Below are 16749 nucleotides of genomic sequence, written 5' to 3' on the forward strand. Positions count from 1 at the left end.
GCCCTGGCTCTCAGGGTGTCAGCCAGCGGGATGTATTTCAACATCTTACAAGCTCGGGTCTCGTGGAAGGCCGGTGACCTGTTTTCGAATGGCATCCTGATGTCCACCGCATCAGTCATGATGATTCGGGTCACAGTCGGCTGGTTACAGACCCAGTATTGCCAACTTGTCCAAGTCAAGTAGCAATTGGCTGAAGCCACCATGCAACTAGCCCGAGTCACATTAGTGACTATATCCTGAGAAAACCAGCTAGATACACACAAGACTCAAATAAAGCTCGGTTGGCTATTTAAATGACAAACTGAAAAATATTTCCAAACCTACTGGCCACTGATAGGTTGTTACTGGATGGCTGTTATTGAAAAGATAAATGTGTTGTCTTAGAGGAATTGAAGTAGCTGAAAAGTGGATCTGTAACAACAAGTGTCAAGTTACATAGGTGGGTGTGGTTATGCAAAGGACAAGTTAGAAAGCGAGTGGCTATGCTAATAACTGGGTTAATACTCCGTGCATGCGAGTTTGAATGAGATATTTCCAGAATACAGAGCAAACTCCAAACTGAATCCTGGGGCAGTTAGTAAAAAGTGCTGGGACCCGTTTCTTCACAAACTGTTTCTCCTGAGCCCCTACTGAACATGACACTGCACAGCCTGTTATTGCTTAGGAATAACTTTCACCCTTACTGCAATTCAGCCCCCTCTGGAGTGGCACACAGCAGTTACTGTGCACCCATGATATTACCTGCTGTAACAATTTTCAGACAAAGAAGTGATGTATAAGTGAAATTGAAGCTACAGGGTAGAATGCAAAATTTGGAATTTGGCCAGGACACTGAAGCCTATATAATATTTGTAGTCATACAAAAAGTACCATGGGCTCTCTAATGACGACAAGTAGTCAAGACCTTGGTTTAATGTCTCATCTGAGAGGGAGCTTGCAGTTCAGGAAGACAGTTGGTCTCACCTACTGAGGGTTTCTAGCAAAATGTTTTTGAGTGGAGCCGTCTTTAGAAAGCAACATTTTTAGAAGGCTGGAGCTCTGGGATATTAGCTAGTCTCTGTTGAGTTTCTGATGGGAGTTTGAATAGCTCATGAAAGAAGCCAGATCGCTGTAAGTGGAGTGAGTCACTCTTCACCAAAGGAACATTGCATTTCACATGAATTTTTTAAAAGAGAAATTTGGGAGTGGCAGGAGGAAAATCACTTTTTCATCCAGCTGAAAGCTCTTTTTCTCTTTGTTTGATATGTTAACATCACTACACTGCTGAGTAAAATGCCTTTGTTATAAGCCAAGCTAAGGATTTCTGGCTTAACAAGTTCAATGTGAGGGAGAAGATGAAGAATTGAAGTGCATACAGGGAAAGAAAACATAAGATTTTAATGTCATAGCTCTGGAAAATGAGAAACAAATCTAAGCATATTTGTGGTTGTGCTGATTACTCTCCCCTCAGTGTGGGCAGGCCAACTGATTTCAGTTTCACTTTTGTTTCTTGTCAGTTTCACTTTCTGCAGCTGTGTTTGGTTTCATAGCATAGGAGGGTGATGTTTACATTTGTTGAAATCTACAATGAATACAAACACTTCAGTCTAGGCTAGGTCTCATAAAAACCCTTTTAAAACAAAACCTAATCTTTGGACCTTGAAATCAGTTGGCAGGATCACTTTAAGAGTTCAATCGAATGGCAAATTCTGCCAAAGAGAGGAGCAGCAGTGCACAATGAGCAGAAGGCACCATAGTAGGCATCAGCAAACATGGGTTCTTCTCTGTGCTCTGCCAGTGACTCACTGTGTGACCAATGCAAAGTCACTTCGCCTTTCAGTGCCTCGATTTCCCCATCTGTAAAACCGGGATAATAATGTTAACCAATCTATGTAAACTGCTTTGAGATCTACCTTTGAAAAATGTTAAGGGCGATTTACTAATACTGAAGGGTCAAAATAAAACATATTCTTAGCATCCTCACTGCCAGTTATTAGAGAGCCCTAGGGAATTTGATGGTCAGGAGAACATCCAGTAAAAGCTGATGTCTGCCCTATGGAGAGAGCTTTGCACATTAGCCATCTGACAGGACCACAAACACAGCTGCAAATTTGCCTTATGAAACAGTGCTATACTCTGCAACAATAAAGCCCCCAAACAAAGCAAGTGTCACTGCCGCATTTGTGCCTATTACTCAAGAATACTGCAGGTTTTGTCGTTGTTGTGTTGTTGCAATACTGGATATTGCAGGACTTATAAAGGGAAGGCAGTTGCTCCCCAGAAATTTTCCCCATGTATGTAGTTCATTAAAGGAAAACATACACTTAAAATGTATTGTCTTGTGTGACAACTTGAATTATTCACTGAGGATCTCATGCACTTCACTTTTATGTCAGTGTAATGGACATGAATAGACTTAGTCTAGCCTAAAACAAGAGTAACATGGGTGGGTCCACCTCTAGATGAAACAGGAGTGGGGAAACACATGTTATTTCCAGACATTAGAAAAGATATTGTAAACACTGGAAAGTAAAAGGGCCAAATTCCATTCTCATTTAACCTCATGTAGCCCCGGCTACAGTGAAGTAACATGAGTTTAGTGAAAGAGAATTTGGCCCCAAAGATATGAACTTTAGAAAGCCTCCCTCACATGCAATTGTGTCTGTTCTCATAAATGTATCCCCTGGAAAACATTCCTAACTGTGTATTTTCTCCTTTATTTTGGCTCAGGTCTTGCTCTGGAAGAAGTGCTACTGAAACCAAAGTTAAACATTACAGAAGATCAAATTGTAATCAATGCAGGAGATTTCTTTGCCATAACATGCAGGTGAGATTTTCCCCAGCAGTGTCAGATTTCCTTGGTATTTATTGGCTGCCCTGGCACAAAATAACCCTGGGATCAAAAGGGTATTCCTCAGCCACAGCTGGGGAGCTTTCGCTGTATTTTTCCCTGACATACATTTTCATGTGGAGTAGGATCTGATTTAGTCTAGTAGAACGGAGGGGAGAGAACTTCTTCAGATCAGTGGGACCCTCTACGTTGCAAATGGGTGCAGTCCAACTCCCAATTAAGTCCATGGAAAGACTTCCATGGTCTCAGTGAGTGATGGATCATATCAGGAGACAAAGCTCATTTTGGGATGCTGAGGATTTTCGGATAAGAATCTGTCTAGCTAAGGTTCAGTTCTGCGGTGTACAAATTCTCTCTTTCACTCCATGTGTGGAAATAAGCGACAGACTTGTTGACCACAGTCGGTAATCAGCCCTCTCTGTGCATACAGGCTGACCTCAAATGCTGTCTAGCCTAAAAGATGACCATTAAATAAACAGCAGCCAGCATATGTACATTTAAAGACCCATCCTGTTTGAATATATCATATCCTTTAAATCAAAGATAGCCAGGCCTCATAAAATGCAGACTGTTGGTTTTAAATTATGGAGACTTTTCACCCATTGACACAGTGTGCAAAACCTGCAGGAAATGTGCCAAATTTGGGATCAAGACTTGCATTCATGGGAAGATAAGCCTTGACAAATCTGTTCACTTGCAGTCGATTGACAGATGACCAGAGTAGTAAATGCACAGGGAGTTGGGGAATTTTCAGCTTTGTGAAAATATAAGGTTAGCCTCGCTGGATCAGACGAGAGGCCCTGGAGAGGGTGATATAAATCAGGGTAAGTAATTGTGAATGTGATTTATACAACAGGAGGACAGGCTTGTAGCAAAAATAAATAACCACCAGAAGGATTTGAGAAGATTTAAAAGCCTTGCACAAGCATGTGAGAAGGTTGCTGTTAAAGTAAGTCACGCACAAGTCTTTAGTATTTGTATTGCTGTAGCACCTAGAAGCCCAATCACAGACCAGTACCCCATTGTGCTAAGTGCTGTACAAACACAGAACAAAAAGACAATCCTGCTTCCAAACAGTCATTCACAGTCACACACACACACGTTATTTTACACCTTACACATCCTGCTGGTTGTTTTGCCAGCCACACTCACTCCTTCAGCACGCAAATGACATCGGCTTAGATTCATTCTACCACTTCATTGATTTACTAGCTTGTAGTTTACACTGATATTTATATCACCTCTGATTTTGTCCCAATCAGTATTGCCCATTCTGCCGGCAAATTCACTTGTCCCCCATCAAACTCACTAATTTGTGCAGTTGTTATACAACTCAAGGAGATTCTTTCCTGCTACCTGCACCTGGCACTGGCTCATGAGGTCAAAACAACCTTATGGTAATATTTATAGCTTGGCAAGCTGCGGACACTGGTGATGACAGTAAAGTTTAAACTGTCCTTTATTTCTTTTCATGATGTTAGGGGGTGTGAATTCTATAAGGTGCCCACGTGCTAATTAAAGAGGTTGGTTCTCTGTTTTGTTTTTTTAAATTGGTTGCTCTTTAATTTATTTGAGTATCACCTCATCCATGTATTGTCAGATGAAAGAATGAATAAATAAATAATGTGCTTTGCAATTCTGTAGTGCCTCCACAAGCGCAAACTGCCTTAGAGACACTAAGCCATAAGTCCTCATGGCACCCCCCTGTGTAGAAAAGCATAATTCTCCATATTCACATGGGGAAAACCAAGGCACAGAGAAGTTGTTACTTGTCTAAAGTAAAGCATCCAGTCTGTGCCACAGCTAGGTACAAAAGCTGGAACTTCTGCCCATGATTCATGTGCCTTAAACATTGGAACACTTTCATCAGGTCCTCAGCAGGTGTAAATTAGCCTAGTGCCATGTCTTGCACACACACACAAAAAGCCCTGTTTAAAGAACTGGCCTAAAACACATCATCTGAACTCATTCCTATTTTTAAAGGGAGCTGAGATGGTTTGGATTGCAGCAAAATAGAGAAGCATGGTTTGCACAGTAGCTGTCAGAACTGAGAGTACAGTGAATTTCCCTCTGTTGTATGTGGGTCCTTACACTGCCTCCGTCAGCAGCACTAAACCAAAACCAGAACACAAGACTCCTGACTCCCAGGCCCATGCTCCAACCATTAAACCAGGCTGCCTCTGAGCCTTGGAGACACCACTCCACTCTTCCGACATTGGGCTGAAAACGTGCCCCAGTGACAGTGTAATGTAGTGAATGCAGATGATGAGGGGACAGAGCACAACATGTTGCTCTGCAGTTCCCCTGGAGGCACAGCGTGACAGGCATTGCTGGGAGGCCTTCCTTTGCTAAGGGTGGTTGTTCTGACATGAGCCTGGGAAGAAGGGGTGGGGATGGAGAATTTCTCTGCAGAAAAAGAGCCTTTGGTTTGAGCTGCCCCCTAAAAGGCTTCTGTCCTCTGTGCATTTAAATACAGAAAGCTGGTGTGATGGATGAGGCTGGGGTTTCAGAGTCTCTGTGGTGCAGTGCAGCAGATCCAGTGATGCGGGTGAGGCTGCCCCTCAGAGAGGATAGCTACACGTTTACCCAGCACTCTCATTTACCCACATTCTGGGAATACCCTCCAGATTTTGGCCCAGCTCCATCATCATCTTCAGGAAATCTCCTTCCTTAGAGGTTTTTTAAGGTCAGGCTTGACAAAGCCCTGGCTGGGATGATTTAGTTGGGGATTGGCAGGAACGGTGCTAGGGGTTTTAGCGCCCTAGGCGCATGGCAATTTCGCCGCCCCGCGCTTTGGTCCCGCGGTTCCAGTGGAGCTGCCGCAGTCGTGCCTGCGGGAGGTCCACCAGAGCCACGCGAGCAGCCGACCCTCTGCAGGCACGACTGCGGCAGCTCCACCAGAGCCGCGGAGCAGCCAACCGTCCACAGGCACGATTGCGGCAGCTCCACCGGAGCCGCCTGCCACCTCCTCTGGCAAAACGCCGCCCACCAATAATCCTGGCGCCCTAGGCGATTGCCTAGGCTGCCTAAATGGAAGCACTGGCCCTGGGGATTGGTTAGGGTGACCAGATGTCCTGATTGTATAGGGACAGTCCTGATTTTTGGGTCTTTTTCTTATATAGGCTCCTATTACCCCCACCCCCATCCTGATTTTTCACATTTGCTATCTGGTCACCCTACGATTGGTCCTGCTTTGAGCAGGAGTTTGGACTAGATGACCTCCTGAGGTCCCTTCCAACCCTGATATTCTATGATTCTATGAAAGCAACAAAGGGTAGAGTTGAAAGCCAAGAGGATATTTGTATTAAGGAGCAGCAGGACCTTGCTGGCAGACACACACTCACTTGTGGCACCCACTACACATATACAAGGCGACTGACCCAGACCTGCAGAGGAAGATTGTAGAGCAACTCACTAACACCAACTCCCAGGAAGATGTAGTAACAATACCCGTGGAGCTCATATGCCTTTGCACTGAACAGATATGCCCTGAGTAGAGTTTTCCCTCTATTGCTGCTCACTGTAAGGAAATCCAGAGGTCACTACTCAGTCCTCTCTTAGGTAAATCCCTCTGAAGTCAATGGAAGTCCACGGAGTAAGGACAGTGTGAACACAGTGTCTTTTTAAAATTAAAGGCCAGACTCTGTCTTGCCTGGTGCAGTCATCAAGGAGAGGGGAAAGGCACAAGGAGTTTCCCATCCTTGCACCCATGGAGAAACAGAACTGCTTCAAACTAGCACTAACACTGGCCCTAGCTTCTCCACAGGAGTCTGGAAAAGGTTTGGTCCATGACTCCTCATAATGGTCAAACAGAACTAGTCCCATGCATCCTGTAGCAGGGGCCACTCTGGCCTTTGCTCCTCCACAGCTCCTGGAGTGCCTCCCTGAGACACAATGCCTCCAGGATCTCTCCCTGCAGTTGTGCACCTTTACACATCCCATGTGTACTACGGACCTGATCCAAAGCTAATTGAAGTCAGTGGAAACACTCCCACTGAAACAGGCCCTAATAGCCCGAGGTATTTAGGTTTGTGATTTATGTGGGATGTACAGGCATCAGAGACAGGACACTGCATTAGATGGATGAGACAGTAAATCTGCCAGGCTGTGGTAACTCCTGTGTTCTGAGATCAGTGAAGGGCCAAACAGAAATACTATACCTTATGCAAGCATATATCATAACGTCTGAACTCCAACTACTTCCAGACACTCCACAAAATCAAGATGCAGTCACCGCTAATTAAAGAAAAAGAGGGATGTGGATTTAAGTAAATGGCCTTTTCTCTCCCTTCCATTCCCCCGGTGTTAGGAACAAAGAGATTTTAACTTAATTGGTAAAATATGCAGAGATCCCAACTCAGGAGACATTTACAAATATATCTGATGCCTTCTAAAGTTTTTATAGCAATAAATGTAGACATTTTAAATGAGCTCATGTTCGCATTGTTCCTTCAAAATGAAAAGTACATTGTCCCTCCAGCCCGCAGGAAATGGTCTTGCATTTGCTATTGCTTCTCTCAGGAAATGTCCCATGCCACGGGGAGCAGGGCAGGGTAACTCCATCATAAGCCTTAGCTCCCTGAAGGTGCTGGAAAAGCTAACAGCTCATAAAATACATCACAAAGAGTTTTATCATTCCTCACCACGTGGCATGTTTATGAAAATTGGAATCACATAAATTCGCCACGGAGAACCGGCCCAAGAAATGTAGATTATTCCACTCATTATGCCTGAGGCCGTGACAGAATCTGTATTTGTGTTGTGTTGACAGGGGAGCAGCCGCCTTGACCTGGCTATGGGGAAATGAGCCAAACAAAGACATTCCCCACAGGTGGACTGTATCTGAGCACAAGTGTTCAGACAATGTACAGCAGACCTGCAGCAGGCTCACAATCAACAAAGCTATAGCCAACGACACCGGTTACTTCACCTGTGTTTATAATCACCACCGTTCTAACAAAGACCTCATGGCCAAGACATATGTGTACGTTACAGGTAAGAGCTTTATCCTTCTAGATCTTCTCTCCATGTTACCACGTTAGCAGTGTCAGCTAACATTTAATTGTTGGACACACCCATGCTAATTATAGACAGGCAAACCAATTCAGATGCATTAACAGCTCTCCTGACCCTTCCACCCACCATCACAGCAAACAGAAACAGAATATTCTAAAGAGGTTTTATTGACGTTTTTACTTTCATGTCTCCTGGTTTCATAGGATCAGATGTTAGAGATGGAAGAGACCTATCTAGTCCAGTCCCTAGACTGCATTAGTACCTTGTCCAGGCTAGTGTTTTGTGTCCCAACTGATGTACACTTCTCATTTCACTGCTCCCTTTGGGAGACTATTTCACACCCTGGTTAGCTCACTGGCAGGAAGTTTTTCTTAAGACTCAACCTAAATGTTTCCTTTCTTAATTTCATCCCACGGAAACCCCCTTATGCCACTCTAAATACTTCTTTTCCCTCCTAGGTATTTAGCCTCAGGAGATATTTGTAGACCACTTTGCCCTCCACCTCAGTTAGGCATTACTTGGGTATGTCTACACTGCAGCTGGGAGTGATCCTCCATGACCCAATACACAGACACACCTGCTGCCCTGGGTCCGAGTTTGGGTGGCTAGCCCGAGTCTCCACCAGTACAGCAGCATCTACATTGCTATTTTTAGCATGCTAGCTCAAGCCCCACTAGTACAAGTCTATCTACCCATGCTGGGAATCTGACTCCTGCCTCCAGTGTAGACATATGCTAAGCAAGGCTATACCAGTGTAGCTATGAAAATCTTTTTCTCGGCATGGAATTTAAGAAGGGGAAGGCTAAAAACAACCAACCAAAAGTGTCCCATTTAAGAGGGCCTCCAAACTGAACCCAGCAGGGTTCCTAGTTCTCTTATTATTCTAGGAGACAGGCAGGCTTTCTCCCTTTCCCCTTAGGCATCCAGGAAGGATCATAAGGTCTCACAGAAAGCAAACTTACAGTCAGAAAAATCAAAAGTATCTAGGGCTGAGGTCAGGCGAGTGTGCTAGGGCCTACAACCCATAGCAAAGCCTCTGATCCCCGCCCATTCCCTGTCACCTTCAGCTTCTTTCTCCTATTTATCTAGCACAGCCCCAAGGGTGCAGCAAGGTGTTCCAGTTGGCTGTAAACTCCAGTGTGTTTCTTACATAGGTTGTGCCTCCCACCCCATTTTCAAAAGCCAATCCTTTCAGCCCGCTGCTCATTTTTGGTCTTCTCTGAACTCCCTCCAGTTGGTCAGTATCTTTGTGGATTCAGTTGCAACTGCATGCAGACTCTGCAACAGAAGATAACAATGTTCTTCTCTACGGCAAAGTGAATAATTCAGAATGAATAGCATGCTCATTTAATTTAGCCTTTTTCTGCTTGTGGAATATCCACAAGAAGATCATTAGTTCCTCAAACGTATTCCATTCTTCACTTTTTAGTCTATAGATCTCAGATATTCCAAATTCAAATTGAGTTGCTTAGCTGTGATTAGTCAGATAAGTTATATGGTATTGTTTTTGTACCTTACTTGCGTGAGAACTGATGCAGATATTTGCACAGAGTAATTTATCATTTAGTTCCCATGCAGAAGACTGTGATTCATTCTCCAAGAACATTTGTGCCAGTAAAACTTGGTTGCCCTAATGTTCATGCAAAAGGAAGGTAAAAGGGCATGAACAGGGCTGAAGCAAGTTTAATTAAAAATTCAAGTGAAAATTCACAGAAAATATGTTGCATTAGCTGCCTGCCTCTATTATTCTCACATTGTTTCTAACTCTGATGAAACCCAGAAGTCCCAAAATGCATGATTTCCAGTCCAAAGAGGTTACTATATGCATAGACATCAAAACCCAATTGCTCAACCATTTGGTATATAACTGCTTGATTCATTTGGATAATTCTTTCCTCTCTTCTCTGTACTGGAAATAGATATCTTCCACCTTTATTCTTCCTTCCCAGTAAGTCCCTCCTTTTCTTGGAATTTTGCTTCTTAGTGTTACTTGTTAGTTCCCGTATCCATTTTCTTTTTCCCCTTGTATTTCCCTTCCAGCTCAGTCAGGAATTCTATTTCCTCACTACCCTATGCCCTGGACTTTATCTACGTTGATTCATGTGCTGACCTGTTTCCTTTTCTGATTACGCATTCCTCATGTGCCTGAGACTGTATTGACCCAACCCAATAGCTGAACTGCAGGAAATACTGTATTGGAAGGTCGATACCCCGTCCTGTCTCAGTGCCCTCACTGGCTTACAGGGACCACATTTAATGTGAAATGCTTTGACAGAAGCACAAGCAGAAAATCTTGTGGGATCTCCTGGAACTGCCTGAGCTCTTTCCTTAAGAAAATATTTAAAGCTATAAAACCGTGCCTATAATGGAAGCAATCAGCACACAGCTAATTTGTAAACACTACGGGATGGCCTCTCGCTCTCCTGAAACTGGCTGTCCTGGCACCCCTATGAAATCAATGCTAGTTGACTGTTATACCCAAATCACTGAAAAACATCTCAGATATAATTCAGATATAATTCACCTGGATGGGTCATGGCTCCTCTCCATTCTCATCTGAAATCCACCTATGCTATGAAAAGTAAATCTAGTAAACAAAGTAGTAAAGTATAGAGAGTATGGGACACTTCATGCCCTATGTTACATAGATGCACTAGTGAGGCAAGGAAAGGGTGTTGAGGGAATCTCTTCTCCAGGCCCTACGTTTAACAGTGCGGAGCCGGATTCCCATCTAGTGCAGAAGAGAACTCTAGAAAAGTAGCTCAGCTAACATACCCACTGGTGCCCTCTAGGGCGTGGCCTGACTGGCTGGGGGCGGGGTCAATCCCCCAGCAAGCTAGCTGGTTTTACATACCTCTGCATATGTGCCACTTGAAGACACACACTTTGTTTCTTCCTGCAATATCTATCTGTCTTGCCCTGCACTAGCAGGATAGCTTTTGGGCCAAGAAAGCTGATTGTCAGTGAGGCCTTCTATGTTGTATAGTTCAGACTCCCATCACATGGATTATTATCATCCTCATTTTTAGTAGAATGTATATTTCTTAGGCCCTCATCCCTACGGTATCTGGGCACCGTTATGTACATTTAGAAGAACGTCACTTACCTCAAAGTAAAGGAGTGAGGCTTCCTGTTACTGCCACACAGACAGGGGCACACTGAGTTCAGAAGGATCGGCTCTGGGTAGTTTACTGTGTGCAGCATGGACGTTTGTGGGGCTGAGCCACGTAGGGTGAGCAAACTTTCAGACAAACCTTAGAAGCTGAAGGTTCCGCTGAGATTACAAAGCCATTATTACCAAAGAAGAAGGGGAATGGGATTTTCCCCTCATTCCTGGCCTGCTGCTTGACACCAAAATGAGAACATGATTGTCTCGGAAGTCCTGCTCATTGGCTATTATTTCCTGTGCTTGCATCTGTTTTTACAGCCTCCCTGATGGAGTTTCACATTGCTGTGAGAATCTGGCATTTAGCAGCCCTCCCCCTCCCACTACAATTGAGCCTTGACCTCTGAACATCAGTCAGATTGTACAGAACCTGGTGATGGTGGGATCAAAATTGATGCCACTTTGAGAGACCAGGCACTAACTGTCAGCTGGATGGGGTGGACGATTGTTTGTTGACACCTTTTGTGCTTTGAGCTGCAACTGCAAATTAGCAGAAATAATAATAACAAAAGAAAACTCCTGTCACATGCCACAACTTCCGCTGGAACTAAAAATTAGTGAAGGGTTAGAATGTAAATATTCTGTGCTTTGTGACATTACTGTGACAGTAAGAATATTGGGTCTTGTGTCCTGATGGGGTCTCTAAGCACTTTACAAATGTTACACAACCTAGAGGCAAAGGGGCAACTTCTGGCGTGGACTATAGCAGCTGTTTTTTAACATGATTCAGTGGCACTGCAGATGCAGAGAGGCACTGAGGATGCAGAGAGGTCAGGGAAGTTAACCAAGGTCACACTGTCAGAACCTAGAATAGAATCCAGAAGTCCCATCCTTATTTCACTAAGTTGGGGTAGGCAACCTCTAGCACGCGTGCCAAAGGCAGCACATGAGCTGATTTTCAGTGGTACTCACATTGCCCAGCTCCTGGCCACCAGTTGGGGGGGCTCTGCATTTTAATTTAATTTTGAATGACGCTTCTTAAACATTTAAAAAACTATTTACTTTACATACAACAATAGTTTAGTTATATATTATAGACTTATAGAAAGAGACCTTCTAAAATAATTAACATTTATTACTGGCACGCAAAACCTTAAATTAGAGTGAAAAAATGAAGACTCAGCAAACCACTTCTGAAAGGTTGCCAACCCCTGCACTAAGTTATGCTGCCCGCAATGAGAAATGCATATGTTTATCCCAAACTTAAGGAGACCCTTTGAAATCAACCTGAAAATAGAATCTGTTGCCCATCCATTTGGGAACATTCATTCAAACTCTAAATTGCCGTTTGAGTCTTGTCTACACACAAAAATCACACTGCTTTTAACTAGGCTAATACAGTGGTTAAAGCCGTACAACCCACCTAGTGTGGATATAATATAATGCTGTTTATACCAGTATAGCGTCTTCCAATCAATGCTATTCTAGATATGCAAGGTACTGATTTAACTATTTTTGGCCGGGGGGGGATCACACCCCTAACTGAAATAGTTAAATCAGGACAAAAACTGTGTGTAGATCAGATCTTAGACACAACAGGGATGGGTGCCATGTAGAATAGAATAGAATAGAATAGCGTCTCTTCATGGCTCTTTGTTCTTTGCGACCATTCAGGTGCATGGGGTTTTAGACAATGACGGCTCGACATGTGACTACACCAGTTTTCTTGTGGGAACTAGGGCAATTGTGCTGAGCAACAGCTTTCATTATTCATTATTTTCCTAATAAAAAGTTTCAAGCATCCAATCAGGGGGCAAAATCAATATCATGTGTCTAAGAAACCAGTGACTCATTGTGAAGAGCAACTCACTACCGCAAACCCATTTGCAAAAAACCCACTGACAGAAAATTGTTCATTCCAACTACTCAGTGAATTCATATAAATAATTAAGATGCTCCCAGGGAAAGGGAAGGACTTGGGAGCAGGACAGAGGACGGGGATGAAAGGCACAACGAATATAATTCACAAAATGTCATTTGATCAGCTGCATTGATAACCCACGGGCCAGAACGAGCCCGGCAAGGCTTCCAGACATCAGCACAAGCTTTGCAGGGCTGGCAGGTAGAACAATCAGCTTTTGATTTTTTAAACTAATCAAAAAGGGTGCGGAAGTGATGGAGAGAATCTGTATGTGGCCCTGTCATGCCATTTTTACCATCTCCCTTTTCCGTTTGCACTCCCCTTTTAGCACAAGTGCCTCTAGTACTCATGCAGATCATTTCACGAGGCACCACTAGAGTTCTAAGTGGCTTCCTTCTTCCTCCCTCAGTCAGGTATTTCAAAAGCCTAGTGTCCCAGCTGTCCAGATGACCTTGTGACTCCAACCTCACTGGACCCATCACAACACCGCCCCTGTGATGCAGCTCAGTCCTTTTTGCAAAAAGCCTCCTAGAGAACATCTAAAGTTTCCCTTTTCCTCTCCTTCCCCCTTGAGCCAGCCAGAAAGGAGAAGGGAAACACCCAGTCAGGACTGCCGACTGCCAAAGCACACATCTCACTGCTGCTGCTGCCCATGAACTGGAACAGCAAGAAATGCCCAGTCAGTCACAAGAGCAATTCCCCGCTGAGGCAAACATTGGGAGAAGTGGGTGGGTTTAGAAACACTGGACCAAGCAACAGATCAAATCCACCTTTGTCTCTTCTTTATATGCCAAATGTAACATGCTTTCAGTTCTGGTACAGGATGCACCCCTGCCCCGCCCCCACTTCTTCCTCATGAAAAAGTGGCTGGAGAGGATGGGAGAGCTTGAAAGCACCGCTCACATTAGCTGATCTTTGGTTCTGACATTCTTTGAAGCCGATTTCTGCCTCCCTAATTCTCTTGACAGCTTGCAGCGATAATCCGAATGTGAGATGCATACACTCAGGGCAATGGTGACAGGGCTGACTTTGGCTTGCTTTGTGGTGGAGACTATCAATGAGAACAGCGGCTGGCGGCCAGCGGGTTGGGTTTCTTTGGTTTTGTTGTTTTTGTGGAGACAGCTGCACTTTTCTGCCAGACACTCAGCCAGCCAAGATAGGCTAGCGCTCCCTGTTCACTCAGTGCTGAGCCAAGCAGATAAGTAGCTGATTCTCACAGTGACGGAAGGGTTTGGCAGGTATGTTCTAGTGAGAATTAGACCAGCGCAGAATGGGGATGTAGCTTAGATTGGGCTGCAGGCTGCCAAAATGATCTTCCCAGGCAAGGGATCATTATGGTCCTGATCCAGGAAGGAGGAGAGCACTTTCATTTCTGAACAGTCTCCCAGATCCTAAGATGCACTCTCAGGTTGAGTTGGTGTGTAAGCTCTGACAAGCCAGCACAGCATGAGTTACTGCCACCAAGTCAGTGACCGCAGTTGATTGAACTGCGGGAGGATGTGCTCTAAGTGACACCCAAAACCAGACACATCCCTCCATTTCCTTATCTAACTGTGTCATAATTAGCAATGACTCAGGCCAAAAGTGGTTGGTTGCTGTCAACGTGAGAGACAAATTCTAACTAATGATATTCCAGGTCAAGTGGTACTGTAAAAACACACCCTTCTATATTAGAGGGAGCTTTCACAGATTTCCATAAGGACTACACGTTTCAGGGTCAGTCTACACTACAAATGATGTCGACCCAAGTTACAGCCACCATGGTAATTAAATCATTTTTGCATGTCCACACTACACGCCTTGTGTCGGCGGTGCACATCCTCACCAGAAGCTCTTGCACCAACTGAGCTGTCAGTGTGAGGCATTGTGGGACAGCTTCTGAAAGGTAGAAACAGTCTATGTAAGCAACACAGTGTCAACACTGACACTGTGTCAACCTAACTACATCGACCTACCTCATGGAGGTGGTGTTATCTCCATGCCTTTAAATATGATACAGATCTCACAAAACAAACCGTTCTCATGGTACACACATGATACACATGGACCAGAAAAAAAAGTGCTGAAAATCTTACAAGAAACCCTGTGTGTGTCTCTCCAAGGAAGTTCTGAAACCACAGGGCCTTCAGTTCTTGACTCATGGAGACTGTGTGAGACACTGGTTCACAAGGGACCTGATTCTGCCAGATACTGAGCTCTTGCTGTGTGATGCTGCCTGCTTTCAAGTCTCACTGGCTTCAGCAACTTGCCAAGAATGGGCTCTGAGCCTTCTGGGAACAAGGGTTTCAAATTCTGGTGTAGGTGTCCAGTGAAAATAAGTTTACTATAGCCTAGTCCAGTGTTTCCCAAACTTGGGATGTCACTTGTGGAGGGAAAGCCCCTGGTGGGCCAGGCTAGTCTCTTTACCTGCCATGTCTGCAGGTCCAGCCAATCGTGGCTCCCACTGGCCGCAGTTCACTGCTCCAGGCCAATGGGAACTGCTGGAAGTGGCATGGGCCAAGGGACATACTGGCTGCCACTTCCAGCAGCTCTCATTGGCCTGGAGCAGTGAACCACGGCCAGTGGGAGCCGCAATCGGCCAGACCTGCGGGTGCAGCAGGTAAACAAACCAGACCAGACAGCCAGGGGCTTTCCCTGAACAAGCGGCGTCCCAAGTTTGGGAACCACTGGCATAGTCCACAGAAGACATTAACCCATGCTGCAAATGCCACCCAACACTAGAGACAAGGTGGGTGAGGAGATAATATTTTGTATTGGAAGGGAAAAGCTTTCAGGTTTCACAGAGCTCTTCCTCAGGTCTGGGAAAGGTAACCAGAGTGTCCAAGCTAAATAAAAGGTAGGACAGATTGTTAAATATAAGGAGTTGACACATGTTGTAGGAAACCACTTAAACTGAAGTGGGCAACTAACACCTTGGCAGTCATAGGATAAAAGAGGGTCGGAGGCTGCAGAATGTGTTACATATTGTTGCAATGAGCCATAAGACACAGAGAGAACCTACTTCAACATGGAAAAAAAATCCCACTGACCACATACCCCTAGCTGTCATCTATCATCCTACGCTGGAACCCACCTGGGGCATCATCAAACAATTACAACTCATACTTGATGGGGATCACCTCCTGAAAGAAATCTTTCCTGAACCCCTCTTCTGGCCTTCAATGCCTCAGCCTCACCAAACTTATCATCAGAAGCAAGCTCCCCACAGACCAGGACACACCAACTCAAAGTGGCACCAGACCCTGCCAGAACAACAGATGCAAAACCTGCAGACATGTCTCCACTGCTATGATGATCAACACCCCCTGTAACACACCTTCAAAATCCATGGGTCCTACACCTGCCTATCACAACATCTGGCATACCTCAATAGTGCTTCAAATGCCCCAACATCAACTATGTGGATGAAACCAGACAATCAGCACGCTCTCAAATGAGCTCACACAGAAATATGTTAAAAGATAAAAACACCTTCTCACGCACGAGTGAACACTTTCCCCAAAGTGATCACTCCATATCCGATCTCTCAGTCTTTAAAGGAAGCCAGCATAACACTTTCAAAAGACAAGCCTGGGAACTTAAACTGATAACTCTGCTGGACACTAAAAGCTATGGACTTAACAGAGACACTAGTTTTATGGATCGTTACAACAATTTGTAACACACCCTGCTGCCTACTACCCACTTCATTTTAAGTCCTCTCCTACAACATGTGAACCCCTTATGCTTAAGGGTTACCTTCCCCAGACCTGAGGAAGAGCTCCATGAAGCTCAAAATCTTGTCCGTTCCACCAACAGAAGTTGGTCCCATAACAGATATTACCTCACTCCCTGGTCCCTCATATCCTGGGACCAAAACGGCTACAACAACACTGA

At 44.6% G+C, this 16749-nt stretch overlaps 1 protein-coding gene across 2 annotated transcripts in view; it reads left to right on the plus strand.

Moving 5' to 3' along the window:
• Nucleotides 1–16749, plus strand: part of LOC116819796 (vascular endothelial growth factor receptor kdr-like) — a 178066-nt gene that overhangs the window by 47121 nt on the left and 114196 nt on the right. For both annotated transcript variants that reach the window (XM_032771797.2, XM_032771796.2), the window contains exons 2-3: nt 2710–2806; nt 7602–7825. In XM_032771797.2, the coding sequence (XP_032627688.1) occupies nt 2710–2806; nt 7602–7825 (321 nt within the window). The remainder of the gene's footprint in view (nt 1–2709; nt 2807–7601; nt 7826–16749) is intronic.

This window comes from Chelonoidis abingdonii, chromosome 8 (genome assembly GCF_003597395.2).
Source record: "Chelonoidis abingdonii isolate Lonesome George chromosome 8, CheloAbing_2.0, whole genome shotgun sequence".
Classification (NCBI taxonomy): domain Eukaryota; kingdom Metazoa; phylum Chordata; order Testudines; family Testudinidae; genus Chelonoidis; species Chelonoidis abingdonii.